We start from the raw sequence: 14,916 nt of genomic DNA on the forward strand, positions 1-14,916 counted from the left end.
GCCGGGCCGCATCCCGCAGGCACCGAGCAGTGAAAGCATCCATCGCCGCGGGGAAACGTGCTGGAGCCGGGGAGGAAAGGGAGCGCATCCGTGTGCGGGTAGCCAGGTAAAAACTTTTGTCAGTTTTCCTCGGCTTTTTCCACTTGATAAAATATTTTGGTTTGTGTCAAAAATGGCAATTTTGCACCTCAGAGATCTCAGAACTTCAGGAGCACTGTTTGAGAGACAAGAACACCAAAACAGGCAGGGCCGGACCAGAGGTGCGCTGCATCCTGCTGCTTCGTGTTAAGGTGAACCCATTCCTTTCCCTCGGAAAGAGAAAAGTGCTGCCGTTGTGTGAATGCCCTGCTGTGGCCTTGTTAGCTTCATTTTTTCCCAATAGTTCTTAGGAGCCGCCCCAGCCCTCGATGGCTGGCAGGGCAGCACATACAGCACTCAGTGTAACCCATCCCACCGTGCCCTTAAAATGGGACAGATTATTACTCATCTAAATCTTCTGTTGCAAAATAAGCTGATCTCTTCCCGCCATTTCTGTGAGACACAGTGAATATTTGATTACTGTCCTTTTTATCACTGATTACTGCCCTTTTTTAATCACTGATGCGGATCAGTGTGATCACTGATTACACCATCCTTTGTTTTCTGCTTTCTCTAAATTGAACTTCAACCCAACAGTTCATAGTTTTTTGGTCCATAATTACTCCCTTCTCCCACTCCAGACTCTGCCTAGCCTGCTTTCAATTCCCTGGCTAAGACACACCTCGTATAGAGCAAAGAACAGTAATGCTTTTATGCCTTACTCACTACTCTTTAGTTACAGCATCTCCTCTCTTTTTCTCTCTTACCCAATGCCATCATAACAGCTCCAGCCATTCCTCTGCTTTGTAAGGAACACTTGATTCCCCTAGATAAGTGTAATGCTTCCCACATCTGCTTTGAATTTTATCTCTATTTTAGATCCATTCATTATCTTAGTGAGATTACAGTGAATTTTCAACATACATTACTGATAGGAATTGTGACCCTGTGTAGCTTGCTTAAAAAAAAAAAGAAAACAAAACTATTCTCCAATGTCATTCTCCTAAATCATTCAGGATATTACAGAACAAACCAGGCTTGAGGCAGATCCCTGAAGAACGCCACCCAAGCTGACCTTTCAGGAAATATGAGAATGATTCCTCTGATTAACTTCTAATCTCCCCTGCAGCCCCTATTTCCTTATGGCTCCTATTTATATATAACAGAATGCACAAGTGTTGGTTACCTTACACCAAGCTATAACACCCTCTTCCATCCCTGTTGTCACATATATATTAAGTTAGCAACTCTGACTAAATTTTTTTTTTGCTAATGCTTTTTTTCCCAGATGCTTTTGAAGTGGTTGTTAGGAAATTTAGTTGAGAATCACCACAGGCTGAGATATAGACTCATCAACCTTCAATTCTTTATCCTTGTTTGTAGGCGCTGCCTTCATTACCAACTTTTCGAAGATTGATCAAAGAAAAACCTAGAGGTTCTAAGATTATCGAAGGTGAATTTTGACATGCTCTAGCCTGAATTTCATGAGCCCCAAATACAGCTATGATACACGCCACCTCGTTTCTTCTGTTTTTTTCCTTTTCCCTGCATCTATGCACAGCAGAAATTTCATTTAAAGAGAAAAACCATGAGTAACCTTTCCGGGTGAAGACGCATCTTCCCTGAACACCTCAGCTATCTCTGCATTATTTGCTATTCTCCATTTCCAGCTGTTAGATAAGAGCAGAGCAGTGAGAACAGCTGAATGTTAGTTTTTTGTCACTTACAATTTCTGGATTCTGAAGGCACCCACAGCAAGCTCAGAAATGCAAGAGTCACAGACGAAAATCCCTGCAGCTTCAGGAGAGCCAGAACTTTGCCTCAGATGCTTCCTCGATTTCTAGAAAAATCCATTTATATTCTGTTACTGATCTGTCATCTTAGACCTTCTTGCTAATTTGCTAAGGCAATGCAGCTTAAACAACATGGGGAGAAGCTTAAAGAAAATGTAGTTACCAGCTGAGCTTTGCTGATCAGATTTGGCAGCTTTAAAGCCAATTAATTTTCAGTTCAACCTCCTTCAGTAAAACTGGAAAGCGGATAGTGATGGGATAGGTGCCAGTGCGACTTCATCCACAGCTTCATCCTTCTAAGAGAGCAGTTCTGCCATTTCTTATTGGCATTTGGGTTTTTAAATGGAGCAGACTACTGCAACAGTATCACTGTGAATCTGTATTCTGGTGATCCTCTAAGGTAAGAAACTTACACTATGCAATGCAATGCAGCTTTTCCACATCATATTGAAACTTGAAAGGAGAGCAAGAGCTTTGTAACTCAGTTCATGAGCCATGCAAACTAAGGATGATCTGAATCCAACTGAGCTAAAAAGGGTGTGTGATGCAGCAATCCTCTTTTGGCTTTGATAAAATAGATGGATACTGAGCAGTAATTAAAGTCATATTTTTACTTTGATCTTCATGCAAGTAACTGCAGGAAGCTTTTCACACACTTCCTAGAAGTCAGTTTTAAATTCTGCTTTTATTCAACTTCTTAAATGATTCTATACACATCCAGTGCAATATTCTAGAAAATTCAGCTTCCAAAACTTTCCCCCCCTTTCTTCTACATTCTTCCATTTAAATAGAATTACCAGAATGATTGGTTTAAAAATTACCAGAAGTTGTTAAAAGATTATATATACTTGTGGTGAGATTTTAAGTCTTTAGACACTAAAGATGCAGATAGGCATCTTATGGGATCTTTCAAAATTCCTAAGCATCTAAGGCGCTTACATGCGTAGGCACTTTGAAAATCCTACTGAGGACGCAACTGCATCTTTAGGTGCCTTGGAAAATCTCATCACAGATGTCAAGTTTCAGAGTAGCAGTGTGATAGGTAGCACATTCAGCTGTGGCCTTTAATAGGTAAAGGGGTGAAAGGAGGACTAAGTCTGAAAATATTTCAAGTGCACAGTACTGGGGAAGGAAGGGATAGGTATATTATGTTATAACAGCAGGACTAGCTCGCAATTTTCTTTACTACATTGCCTTCACATATAGTACAAATAATATTTTGCATATTTTATGTTTCATCTTTTTTTTTAACAGTCAAATGGCAGGAAAGAAAAATTGTTGAAAAAACTCCATAATCACCCTTAAATAAACTAGATTTGTATACATATATATATAATAATAAAATAATTTTAAAAAAAGATCACTGGAATTCTAGATAGTAATAACATCATCTTTTATTTATTGACACTACCAGAAAAGTTTTGACAATGCACTTTTATATGAAAACACTCTTCATTTCATTTGAAAAGCTGGAGATATATCAAAATACATATTTACATTAAGACTTAAGCTCTTGTTATACATTTCCAAAGTAGTACTCTTAATAGAACTCTCCTATTTCTAAGCTTCTCTTTTCAGTCATGTTCAATTATGTTCGGAGACAACAACGAAAGTAAAATTCAAGGTACATTCTACTATGATTTGGGTACCAAAAGTTAATTTTCTTGGGATGGAAGCATAGGAACAGTCTAAACAGTGGATTGGCAAATAGGAAATGCTGTTCTAATCTGTAGAATCCCTTGAAGTCATTGTGGGATTCAAAATAAATATTTTGCGTCTTTTGAACTACCACTACTCCTTATAGTGCATATACTTATTAAAACAGATAAGAAGCTAAAGGTGACAAATGTTTCCTGAACTGCTAGAAATATGTACAGAAATACGTATGAAGCATTCATCACATCCAGCATTGTTTATAAGCTTTATGTATCGAAGTTGATTACAACAATGAGCATTTCTGCAACGTAACAGACTTCATTTAGCTTTGCAGAGTATTTGCAATCATAGCGAATCTCTGCTTCAGACTCTCTTTTTTCTGTTTTAAGTGGTTTTCTATTGTTCTCGCTTCCTTCAAGATTCCATCAAGCTCTTGCACGTAAGAAGCATCCATTGCTGCTCTCTCACTTAATTGGGAAGGAAAAAAGAAAAAACATCAGTGAAAGTGAAATTCAATACTAAGGCTAATGATTTCCTCACTAGTTAGAGCTGCTTTTATTTTTTACTTTAAAATGGAGTCAATCAATACTCAGTTTCTGACCAAATGCTGTTGTTACTCTATTGTAACAAAGAACATTGCTTTTATTTCAAAATCTACTGTTTATAATTGTAACAGGAAAAAAAAAAAAAATAAAAAAAAAATTAACTGCAGCCAGAGTAATCCATCACAGCAAGAAAAGATGCCCAGAGAGGCTGTGGATGCTCCATCCGTGAAGGTGTTCAGGACCAGGTTGTGCAGGGTCCTGGGCAGCCTGGTGTAGTACCAGATCTGGAGGTTGGTGGCCCTGCCTGTGGCAGGGGCTTGGAATCTGATGACCCTTGGTGTCCCTTCCAACCCAAGCCATTCTGTGATTCTGTGACTATGAAGTGCTGTGCAAATGAGACCACAGTAACTTGCCTTAAGATGTGGGCATACTTTGCCAACAAGTTCTTGATTTCTTTATTCATCTCTGTTAAAAGAAAAAGTGACTTCATTCAAACAGTGGAACAAGTCTATCTTGGCGTCCAATTACAGCATTCAGCTCGGGGTGTGTGAATACATCACCGTTTAGCAGCTCTTCCAGGGGCTCAGGTTTGTACAGGGACTGCAGGCCATCCGAAAGCGCTGGGTCTGCTGTGTCAGCAGAGGACAGCTGAGGGCTTTCTGTATCATCGGCCTGACAACAGAACACATGAAAACTGTATATATATAATATATATATATATACACGCACACAGGTTCTATAGCTTGAAACAAGCTCGGCACCAGAATTTACTTGAAGAGTGTCAAAAAGATCTGGAGTTGCTTCTCACGGAGTGTAGGTGCTGCTGAGGCCCCTCCTCACGGCTCACCTCCAGCTCTTTCCTGCGTTTACTTCTGCTTTCATCAGGTTTCTGCGCGCTGCTCGTCATAGTTATCTGATTAACAGATAGATAGCCAGGAATAAAGTACAACATCAGCTGCTGTGCGTGGCTGTAGCGCGGTCGGGAAACACCCGCAGAGATGGGCGCTCCGCAGGGCCGCTCCCGCCCGCTCCCTCAGCCGGCGCTCGGTTTTCCCGCCCTTGGCGGCCCTAATGGCGACCGCGCGAGCAGCGGGCGCGCGCCTCGGGGCGGCCGTTGGGACAGAGCCGGAATACAGGAGCGCGGAGGGGGAATTTTTGGCATCTTTCGCTTCTGGTTTTAAGAGAAAAAAAGACACGTACTGCCCGGAGGTCCTCTGAAAGCCAGAGCTCGCGGCAAGAAATGAAACTGCTGGGAGAAGAACTGAACGCTTCCTCAAAGCAGCGGCGCTGCTCAGCTGGCTGCCAGGCGCGGCACAACGAGGTGATGAGGAACCACGTCCGGATAGACGTCAGAGCGATACGCGAATTAAGTGTGAATTAAATTAACATGCTGGCATGTTTTCATGAGCAGACACCTACATTAAAATAAATGAAGTGCCTTTTACCACATTCTGGATGTGATAGTTGATGGAAAGAGCTCGGATGGGAAAGAAGAGCATCTCAGCCGTTCCCTCGCGAGCAGCTCTGGTTCCTCTGAAAATGGAGATGTCAAAGCGTCAGGAGAAATGGAAGCTCGGAACCGACATCAGAGCCAGATACCAGCTCGACCTCGGTCCTTAAACACACAAGTGTGTAAAGATGGAGAGGGAAGAACTCTGGGACCCAGTGGGATGTTTATGGTCTCAAAGGTCGACAAGAATAAGCAGTAATAATAATAACCTATTGCTTCCTACACACACTGCAGGCTGAAAGAGATGGGGCTGCACAAACTTTGGGGCCGAGCATAATAATGCCATTGAATGTTTCCACAGGTCTAAAAAAAATAATTGAGTGCAAAGAAAAAAACGCAATGTTATTTTGAATGACAAGAAAAATTTCTCAGGGGTAGAAACAAAAAATGGAAACTTTCTATTTCCATCGGAAAAGAGCAATTGTACTTTATAACTTCTGAAAGGAAGTTGATGGCTACGGGGACAATGCTGAGGAACAAGTAAGCAAGGAAGAAGTCACTTATGTTTTTATTGACCTATCTGTAGATACTACTGCAGGAAACAACCGCCTAAACAGAGTACCTAGAGGATGGTAGAACTGCAGCTCAAGGTAAACACAACCCATGTGCTCCAAACGCCTTGTAACAAATCAGGAAATTGGATGGGGATGATGGAATATTGCTGTCTGGTTTAAATCCTGTCAGCATAACTCAGTGTAAATGGATGTATATGCACACACTCACCATCTGAAAGCAGTGTCACCAAAAATGTGCTTTTCTGTGCTTATCTGCCTGAAACATGAGCCTTTACTCTGTTGGCGTACTACAGTGACTGGGCAAAGAAAATTTTTCCTTCTGAGAAATATTCCGTAACACGAGTTCCCCTTTTTACGTGTTATTCTAAATCAATGTCATAAGTTCCTTCCAACAGCTTTAAAAAAGTTATGCATTTCTCTGACATGCCTGTAGTTTTCATCAACAGACACCAGCAAAGCACACTGCTCCCTATGGATGGAGCTAACAAGATCTGCAGGTTTTAGGAAAGTGATCCATTTTTGTTTGTTTGTTTTAGGATTATTATTTTAGAGAAGAGACTGAAAGAAGCTGCTTTGGCCTCAAAATTATATTCCTCATTTTCAGATGTAAGCCCTAAAGGCACATATGGATTTCCACACCACCTCCATGAGCAGTAGCAGGCATGGAGTAGGGAGAATGCCTCAAGTTTTCTCCCACAGTCCTGAGACCAAACCATGATTTCTCCAAGACTGCAGAAGTCTGCTGCTTATCCATTCCCAAGTTTATTTTCCTGGTTTTATATCATGAGTTGTCCTATCAGCACACAGCACTTACACTATAGTTATGGTGTCTGCACTGCATTTAGCACCCCAGCACTCGCCTCCTGAGGAGCATCACACAGTGTGGCTGTGCCACTTAGGTGTTAACAGTGGCTATTGTCACTTTATTTGTTTGCAATTTTGGAAATGACTTTGGAAGTGACATACAGGTGGTACAACTTAGGAGCCATCATTTCATAGAATAGAATCACAGAATCACAGAATGGCTCAGTTGGAGGGCAGCTCAAAGCCCACCCAGTGCCACCCCCGGCCGTGGGCAGGGCTGCCCCCCACCAGCTCAGGCTGCCCAGGGCCCCATCCCACCTGGCCTGGAGTGCCTGCAGGGATGGGGCACCCACAGCTCTCTGGGCAGCAGTGCCAGCGCCTCACCACCCCCTGGGTCAAAAATTCCTTCCTAACATCTAACCTACATCTCTCCTCTTTTAGTTTAAAGCCATTCCCTCTTTCGTTTCCCCGTTCATCTGGTGCCAGCTGCTAGTCACAACCCCCAGGGCTTTTCTTTTCCTCCACAGGAACCCGTATTGCTCCCCAGAAGGACGCTCATACGGAGGAGGGGAGGTGATGTGGAGGTGTCACATCAGAGCTGTGTGTCCCGGTGCTCTTTGGGAACGAGGGCGGCACACGCTGCGCCCGACCCGGTGCCGGAGCGTAGCGCAGAACAGCCGCCCGGGGATGGGTGCAGCAGGGAACGGACTGCACCATCGTGTCGGCGTGAAAACGAGATGTGTGCTGACATCTGCGTGAGATAACGGGAGTCAAAACAAAAAAGTTCCCTTCGTAACCTCACATTTACATGATTCGGTTTGTCCACCGAGGAGGAGGAAGTGCCACCGAATAAATGCAGGCGTACGCAGACAACAGCTGGAACAAGCCCTGCATTCTGCCCACCGCCGCTGTTCCCGGACGGTGATGCAACCCGCCTGAAGTCCTCCTCCCGCGGCCGCTCCTCCCGGCTCCGCGCTGTGCAGGCGGAGGCTCCGAGCGCCGCTCCCGGCACCCGCCCGGCTCCGCCGCCTCCCTCCCGCTTACACCGCGCCACAGCCGCCGAGGAGCCCGGTAGGATCGCGGCCGCCGAGCTCGGCCGGAGCCTGTCCTGGGGAGCGGGCGGCCGCGCGGTGGGTGCCCCGGTGCCGGGAGCGCGGCGAGCCGGGCGGGGACGCTCCCCGTGGGCGGCGGCGCTCCCTGCGGGCTGCCGGTAGGGCGCGCCGAGCCGGGCGGCACCCAGCCGGGCTGCGCTCAGCCCCGCTCCCGCTTCCCCTGCCGTCCCGCTCCCGCTCGCGTCCCGCGCTGCCCTTCTGCGGCCGATGCCCCCCTGCCCCCCGCTGCCCCTGCTCCGCTCCGCCCTCCTCTCCCCGCAGGGGCTCGTTAGGAGCGGCAGCCCCTCGCCTCACAGAGGGGCAAAGAGCTGGATCGCGTTGTGTTTGCTATGGGCTGTGGGCTTTACCCGCTAAAGCGATGGCCGCCTTTTCCTTGAATGCTTTATCAGTAAATCTGGCACGTGCTTTCCCGTTTTCTTTAGAACGAATGAAAAGTCCTTGGTTTCTTGCTTTGACTGCTCCGAATGAGGCGGGCGCTGTTCGGGGTTATTTCCTTGCAGCCCTCGGCTGTGAGTCTCACGCCCGTCCCGCAACCAGCAGCTGGGGCCCGAGAACGTGAAGGAAGGAAACGTTGCCATCCAGTGCACTCCTTACAGTGCTTTCCCAGAGGAAATCGCTGTAATTCCGCCGCAGCAAGCCCTGAGGCTGATGTCTGCTCTTAGTTACCTGGTGGCATTGCTCAGTTAGATTTTGCTTGTTTAATAATTCTTTTCTGAGTGATTAAAAAGAGCCTTGGCAGCGAGTCAGATGTACCGAATGAAAATGAAGTGCTGGTGCAAGTGCTGGTTCTTTCCATTGTTTGCTGGGTTTTACATTTATTTACATTTACTACTCCATCAGTGAGTGCAAGGGAAAAAACTGTTTTGGCAGGAGTTGCTCAGTCTGAATGAAACACCCCCTGTGCCAAACTACTTCCATAAAGTGATTTCGGCGTTCGTACAGTCATATTGCCCTTGTTTGCTTGATGCTGTCTGTCTGCAGTGTCCGTACGCTCTGCCTTCTCTCTACACTGTATGCATGTGGCCCCGCTGCAGCCTCCGTACAGATGCTGGCTCCTGGTGGCCATGGCTGTGCTGGGAAAAGTGGGCAAAGCACCTCACAAACCTCAGCAATATAGAAAAGGTCATTTTAAAACTATACTGCCAGAGAGAGAGAATGCCTGTCTTCCCCTGCTGTGCTCTAACTTCCTTTATGCTTATTCTCCCTTTAAGAGTGGTAAATGCTGTTTTAATTTTGAAGAGGATACCCACATCAAGTTGTTTTTCTTTTGTTGATAAATACATTCTAGTGTTTATTTATTGGAATTATTGTTTCCCACAGCAGCCATCCCAGCAGCCAAGTCCTTGTCAGGACAAATGTCTCTTTGTCACTTTTGGTTTGTTTTGTCATTTTTTCCCTGGTGTGCTGCAATAATTCAAGTCATCACATAAGCCAATGAAAACTGTTATAAAATCACAGAATTAGAAGGATTATCTACATAATTCTAATGATAAAAAGCAACAGATAAAGGGACCAATTGTCCTTTACATGCAAACAGTTCTTCAACATATAGAGAAACATGCTGGCCCTAGTACAGCACTGTGCACCAAGGGAGAACAAACCCAAGAACTCCCTCTGCTCACAGAGTAAGAAACATTGCTCTTAGCTCCGAATCCTCTTGGTGTGTTTCTGGCAGTGTGAAGATGAGCTGTGAAGAGATCGCCGTGTGTGCAGTACGGCTCAGAGAAAACCTCTGCCTCTATTTTGAAGGTAATTATTGTCCACTGCTGAAAGAGACACCCGGTTTCTGATAACTGCGTAGGAGATCAAAAGCTGCTGTGCAATTCAGTCCTTTCCTTAAGCAGGCATCCCTGACTTTGTGGAATCCCTTCTTTAACTCCACACCACCAGCATCCTCAGAGCAGTTACTGTCCCCACACTCTTCATAGAACCATTGTTCTTAGATTATGCAGGCAGGCTGTTCAGTGCAAAAAGCATCTGAGTCTGAGGCAGCTGTTCCAGTGTGGCGGCAGTTCAGCACCATATTGCTGCTGAACACCTTAAGCTTTGGCTAACTTCCTCTGTTCCAATGCTGATGAAACCCAATGTCTTTATTGCTCTGATTTCACGTAATTTTTCCCTAAGCTTCTGCTTGAAATTCTGTTGGCAAATTATTTGCATCAGTGAAATTGTTACTGCACACTATTCCAGTAAACAGTCCTCAGAAGGGTTGGAACACTGTGGGGTGATCTGGAATAAATGGCCAGCTTCCCATCTCTCTTTGGGCAATGCTAGCTTCTTTAGAAGCGATTTTAAATTATTCAAAATTTGCTCATTTGGAACAAAGGTGCTGATGGAAGCACAATTTTGCATGCCATTCATCACCTGGTTACAGGCCTACACTGAACTGAGCTGCTCACCCTTAAGTAGCCCTACAATATTTTGCATGCCTCTTGGTTTGGTAATATCTTCAGTTCTCAGATGATGTGGCTTCATTGTTGAGCTTGTTGTGCTCCCAAATGAAACGCTGTGTGGTGAGAAGAGCTCTGCTTGGTGTGTTTGTGATACTGGAAGTGCGTGGCTGGCTGGTTTCCAGTCTTGCAGTACAAAACTGTTCAGAAATTGGTTTCTTTTTGTGAGGCAGAGATTAATGATGTGTTTTTTTCCTCCTCATTGCTCGCTTGGGACCAAGATGATGGTAAGCTGAAAGCCCAGCATTTGTTACTTCCTTATCAACTTTAACTAAACTAACCTGCTTAAGTGTACTAACCCATGAAAGCTCTGTGTGCCTTGGAGAACAAATTTTCCAACTGATTAATGGCTACTCTAAGAGCTACAGATCACCTCCTTCTGAAGTTGCTGTTGCTATATTTCCTACAGAGGTGCAGATATGGGCTTCCTTAATACAAAGAGCTTTTTGTGCAACTGTAATTGTTTGACAGAGGAGAGCACTGTTGCCTATGTATTACCATTAACAGGTTTTGTAGCTTCTCTGGTTTATATTGGAGACTTCTGCCTTGCCTGGGCTGCTAGGAGCCAGAGGTGGAAAGAATGATGGCTTCTGCTCTGTTTGTGATTGCTGTTCTATCAACTTGCTGCACTATCTTTAATCACAAAATAAAGCCTGCAGTGATCTGCAAAAATCCATGCAGATCAAAAGCATCATTGTTTTATTTGTTTGTTTTTAATTATTATTTGTTCCCCTTTGCTTAATATTTCTGCAGAGCTGGAATGTGATGCGTTTTGTAAGGAAAAAACTATCAAACGATTCTTTCGAAATGTCAATAGCCAATTGCTTGTGGTTCGTCCAGATTTAAACATGGCAGCTTTTGAAGATGTAACAGATCAGGAGGTGAAATCTGGTATGCTGCTTTTCATACCTACACCATAAGCACTGCCCCGTTTCTTTATTCTAGATGTGCTTCTGTTGTGTGCAATCACTGAGTTGAAATAGCAATACAAAGAATTAAGGAGAAGAAAGGTTTAAGCCAACTGTATTCAGCACTAAAAGCCTGTACTTCTAACAGCAGTATTTAGCCAGGCACTTACAGTTTTGTTTCTGCTTTGTGAGTGCCTCAGCTATTCATTTCGAACTTCATGTACAGAACACACACAAATGACTTATCACATATATCTGGAAATCAGGCTACATATCCAGTTCTCACTTTGTGCACGAACACAAAAAGATTGGAACATGCCACTTATACTAACTGGCAATTTCATATGCCTTCTTGCAAATTAAAACTTGTACTGAATGATGGCAGAAAGTCAAGAATATGTTAGCAGCAGCCACTGACAAAGTCCTGGCTCTCCTGTCAGAAAAAGTGTCATGGAAGGACAGCAGTAAAGACAGAAGCACGGCTAAGAACTTGCAGCTCTCTTCTGAGCAAGCTATTAATAATAACCAACTTACATTTAGGCACTGGAATGTACTTCAACATTCACTGTTACAAGACCACTGCGCCTTCAGCAGGGATGCCTGTTGCATTCAGCGTCCAGGTAGAAGATAAGAGTTACTACATGTGCTGTGAGAAAGAGCAGGGGAAAATGGTTGTTCGATTTAGGGTAAGTATCTGCTCCTGAAACCTCATTGTATGCAACTAGGAGGGAAAACTGAGAACGCAAATGAGCTGAAAGAGAACTGCTCAATCCTGTTCTGGGACTAACCTGCCCTTATTTTTTTTCCCACAGGAAGGAGAAGTTCCCACAGACATCCCTGGTGAAAGTAACATCATATTTTTCAAAAAGACATTTACATCTTGCAGCTCCAAAGCTTTTAAGTTTGAGTACTCACTTGAACAAGGAATGTTCTTGGCCTTTGAGGAAGAAGACTCCTTAAGAAAATTAATTTTAAAGAAACTGCCGAGAGAAGATGAAGTCGATGAAACCACAAAGTTTGTAACGAGTCGTAATGAAAGGCACAACCTATGATATATTTCTACACTCTTAAAATGTAATTTGGCTTTTTATGAAAGAAGTCTAATTCATTCAAAATCCAAAGGAAGACAATTGTATATTTAGTATATTTACATATAGCCAGCTACAGTAAGATAGTCCAAAAATGAACATCTTCAAATGCAAAACAAATGCAAGTTGTTGGGGAAAAGCAACAGAAGAATGTTTTCTAGCAAATGACAGCAAAGAGAATTACGAAGTGTATAAACAAGAACATGCATGTGTTCATAATCCTGTACAGTTTGATCTCAAACATCTTTAGAGCTTGTTGAACAAACAGTTTTGAGGTAAATGTCTCATACATGGAAAAGATCTGTTGTGGGGATGGAGAGAAAACAGCTGAAAAAAAGAAAACTGCACATTTCCTATGCCAGATCGTGAATCTCGCCAATAAACGTCATTACCTTTTTTATTATTTTTTTACATTATTTCCTGTGTCTTCACCTATTTCAGTTACATTGGCATTCATACAGTGGCATTCATGAAGTGCTACTTCAACAGAAGTAGCAACAACTTTTACCGTAAACTTAGCAGCATCTTTTATTAGAGAACTGGTAACCTACCTGAACAATTGGAATTTTAATAATGCTGTTTGTCTTCAGAGAAAATGAAGAAAATGTAAGGGGTTTTGGAACTTGACAGTAAGCTGCAGATGACTACGAAATGAAGCAAACATTTGTACATGCAACGGGCTGTTGATCACAAAGACGGAAATGGCTGTGGCAAGGAAGCTATCTTTGTGTATGACAACATAGGACATGCTGGGGTTGAGCTGTGCACTCTTTCACATTCGGAGCTGAGCAAACACTGGAATTCAGCAAAAATAAGGTGTGTGTAACACACTGCAAATATTTACTCTCCAGAAATTGTATGACTCTCATTTTCTGTGTATAGGAGTAAAGGAGGCATTGTTCCTCCTTTCCTCAGCCAACTGCAGACAGTGATTACCTGGATGTGGTTTGAAGCTGAGGTCCTGGATTCTCACTTTGCCAGGCTGAAGAGGCAATTAGAGAGAGGGTACAACTGTCATATCCCATACAGGCAGAAGTAATCAAAGAAAACAGGAAAGCTTCTGTCATGAAATCAAAAATTCCTCAAATTTACAGAAGAAGACAAATCTCAGCATTTGTTTTGGTATTTAAAAAAATACTAAATATTAAAAAAAAAATTAAAAAAAAAGCAGAGGCTGGAGATGTAGAAGTGCTGTGACAACTGTCAGTTTTCATACTATGCTGCTTCACCCACCCAGCTGCTGCAGGAATTCCTGAGGCAAGAAAAGCAGTTCTCTGGACTCACATACAGGCACCACTGAATGTGCTGTAGCTTAGAAAGAGTTTGCTAGAGAGGCTCAAATTAAAAAATGCATTAACATACACAGACCTGTTTTAATTTGCCTAATGAATATTCAAAACAATGGATCAAATCGATCAAACTGTTACAGCCGTGAGTAATTTAGAACACAAGTACATGGAACTGGCAGAACTGGAAGACGTGCTTCCCGCAGAGCAAGCTGTGGTTGTTACCTTCCCATTCTGGCTGCAGTAGCGCAGAAAGCTGGTCACAGCAGTGCTAGCCTCCAAACCAGTTGTCTGGGTTACTGTGTTACCAGAGTTCTGACAGCTCCCTTCTCACACAACACCTCTCAGACAAGAATACCACACACAGATACAACCCACGTTTGGGCTCAGAAGAGGAAATGTCAATTTCTATGATAGCTGCTCAGATCCTGCAGAGCTAGCGAGTTGTGAGTCATGCACACGCACCCTCCTCAATGTGTTCCAGCAATACCTACATCAGACCACGGCAGACAGAAATGGTCATCTCAATCCTGACAGCAGCAAACAGAAGTGGCCAGCTGCACACTATTTCCCATGGTGATATAATTGAAGAAAAACGAACAAAGAAAGCCCAATCATTTTAAAAATATTTTAATATAAATCACGAAATCTGCAGAATTCAGCAGCTTACTCATTGTGTTTATTGCCTAAACAATGGCAATGTCTGTTCCTCTCACTATTAACAGTACCACAAAAGTACCATCAGAACGTGGAAACAACTGCTTCTCACTACCGTCCAAGTCTCAGCAGAAAGCTGAAAATGGGAACTGCATTTTTCCCTCTGAAGTGATTTCAAATCTAAAGATGTGGAAAAGAATGCTGAGCCTGGAGTCCACCACGTTCTAAAGGTTCATGTTCTTCTCTTTTTGGTCACACAGGAAAATCCATAACTGTGGTTATTTACAAAGCAAAAGATGCTGCAGATGAACACAGGCTCCCGGGGAAACTATGGAATCCATTTGCTACTTACAGCATCTCAAATTAACCGACAGAACTCTCTAAGTCAATTCTTGCTGTATTTTCATTATGAACATCACTCTTGTATAAAGTCTATGTTAACTCTTTAGGAATTAAGGACAATTCATATAAAATATTCATATTCATAAAACATTGCTTGTTTTATAATATCTAA

At 43.4% G+C, this 14,916-nt stretch overlaps 2 protein-coding genes across 2 annotated transcripts; one reads left to right on the forward strand and one right to left on the reverse strand.

Annotated features, from left to right (window-relative positions):
* The first annotated feature begins 23 nt into the window (after window positions 1-23).
* Window positions 24-14,912, forward strand: IL18 (interleukin 18). Its single transcript, XM_048968152.1, has 6 exons — window positions 24-106; window positions 9,689-9,762; window positions 10,685-10,690; window positions 11,217-11,354; window positions 11,912-12,057; window positions 12,184-14,912. The coding sequence occupies exons 2-6, from the start codon at window positions 9,696-9,698 to the stop codon at window positions 12,421-12,423; spliced, it is 597 nt and encodes a 198-aa protein (XP_048824109.1). The 5' UTR covers window positions 24-106; window positions 9,689-9,695; the 3' UTR covers window positions 12,424-14,912.
* TEX12 (testis expressed 12) lies at window positions 839-7,618 on the reverse strand. The gene is made up of 6 exons (XM_048968133.1): window positions 7,611-7,618; window positions 5,518-5,605; window positions 4,920-4,985; window positions 4,633-4,744; window positions 4,486-4,537; window positions 839-3,994 (listed from the first exon to the last, which is right to left on the reverse strand). The coding sequence occupies exons 1-6, from the start codon at window positions 7,616-7,618 to the stop codon at window positions 3,850-3,852; spliced, it is 471 nt and encodes a 156-aa protein (XP_048824090.1). The 3' UTR covers window positions 839-3,849.
* Window positions 14,913-14,916: the final 4 nt, after the last annotated feature.

Source organism: Lagopus muta, chromosome 22, assembly GCF_023343835.1.
Source record: "Lagopus muta isolate bLagMut1 chromosome 22, bLagMut1 primary, whole genome shotgun sequence".
Taxonomy (NCBI): domain Eukaryota; kingdom Metazoa; phylum Chordata; class Aves; order Galliformes; family Phasianidae; genus Lagopus; species Lagopus muta.

Excerpts from the sequence above, each read along its gene's own strand:
- IL18 (XM_048968152.1), top strand. The coding sequence starts at position 9,696 with ATGAGCTGTGAAGAGATCGCCGTGTGTGCAGTACGGCTCAGAGAAAAC. Across the intron at positions 11,355-11,911 it reads AGATCAGGAGGTGAAATCTG|GCACTGGAATGTACTTCAAC; the intron begins GTATGCTGCTTT and ends ACTTACATTTAG. Across the intron at positions 12,058-12,183 it reads AAATGGTTGTTCGATTTAGG|GAAGGAGAAGTTCCCACAGA; the intron begins GTAAGTATCTGC and ends TTTTTCCCACAG.
- TEX12 (XM_048968133.1), bottom strand. Across the intron at positions 4,745-4,919 it reads AACGCAGGAAAGAGCTGGAG|GCCGATGATACAGAAAGCCC; the intron begins GTGAGCCGTGAG and ends TTCTGTTGTCAG. Across the intron at positions 4,538-4,632 it reads CCTGGAAGAGCTGCTAAACG|AGATGAATAAAGAAATCAAG; the intron begins GTGATGTATTCA and ends TTCTTTTAACAG.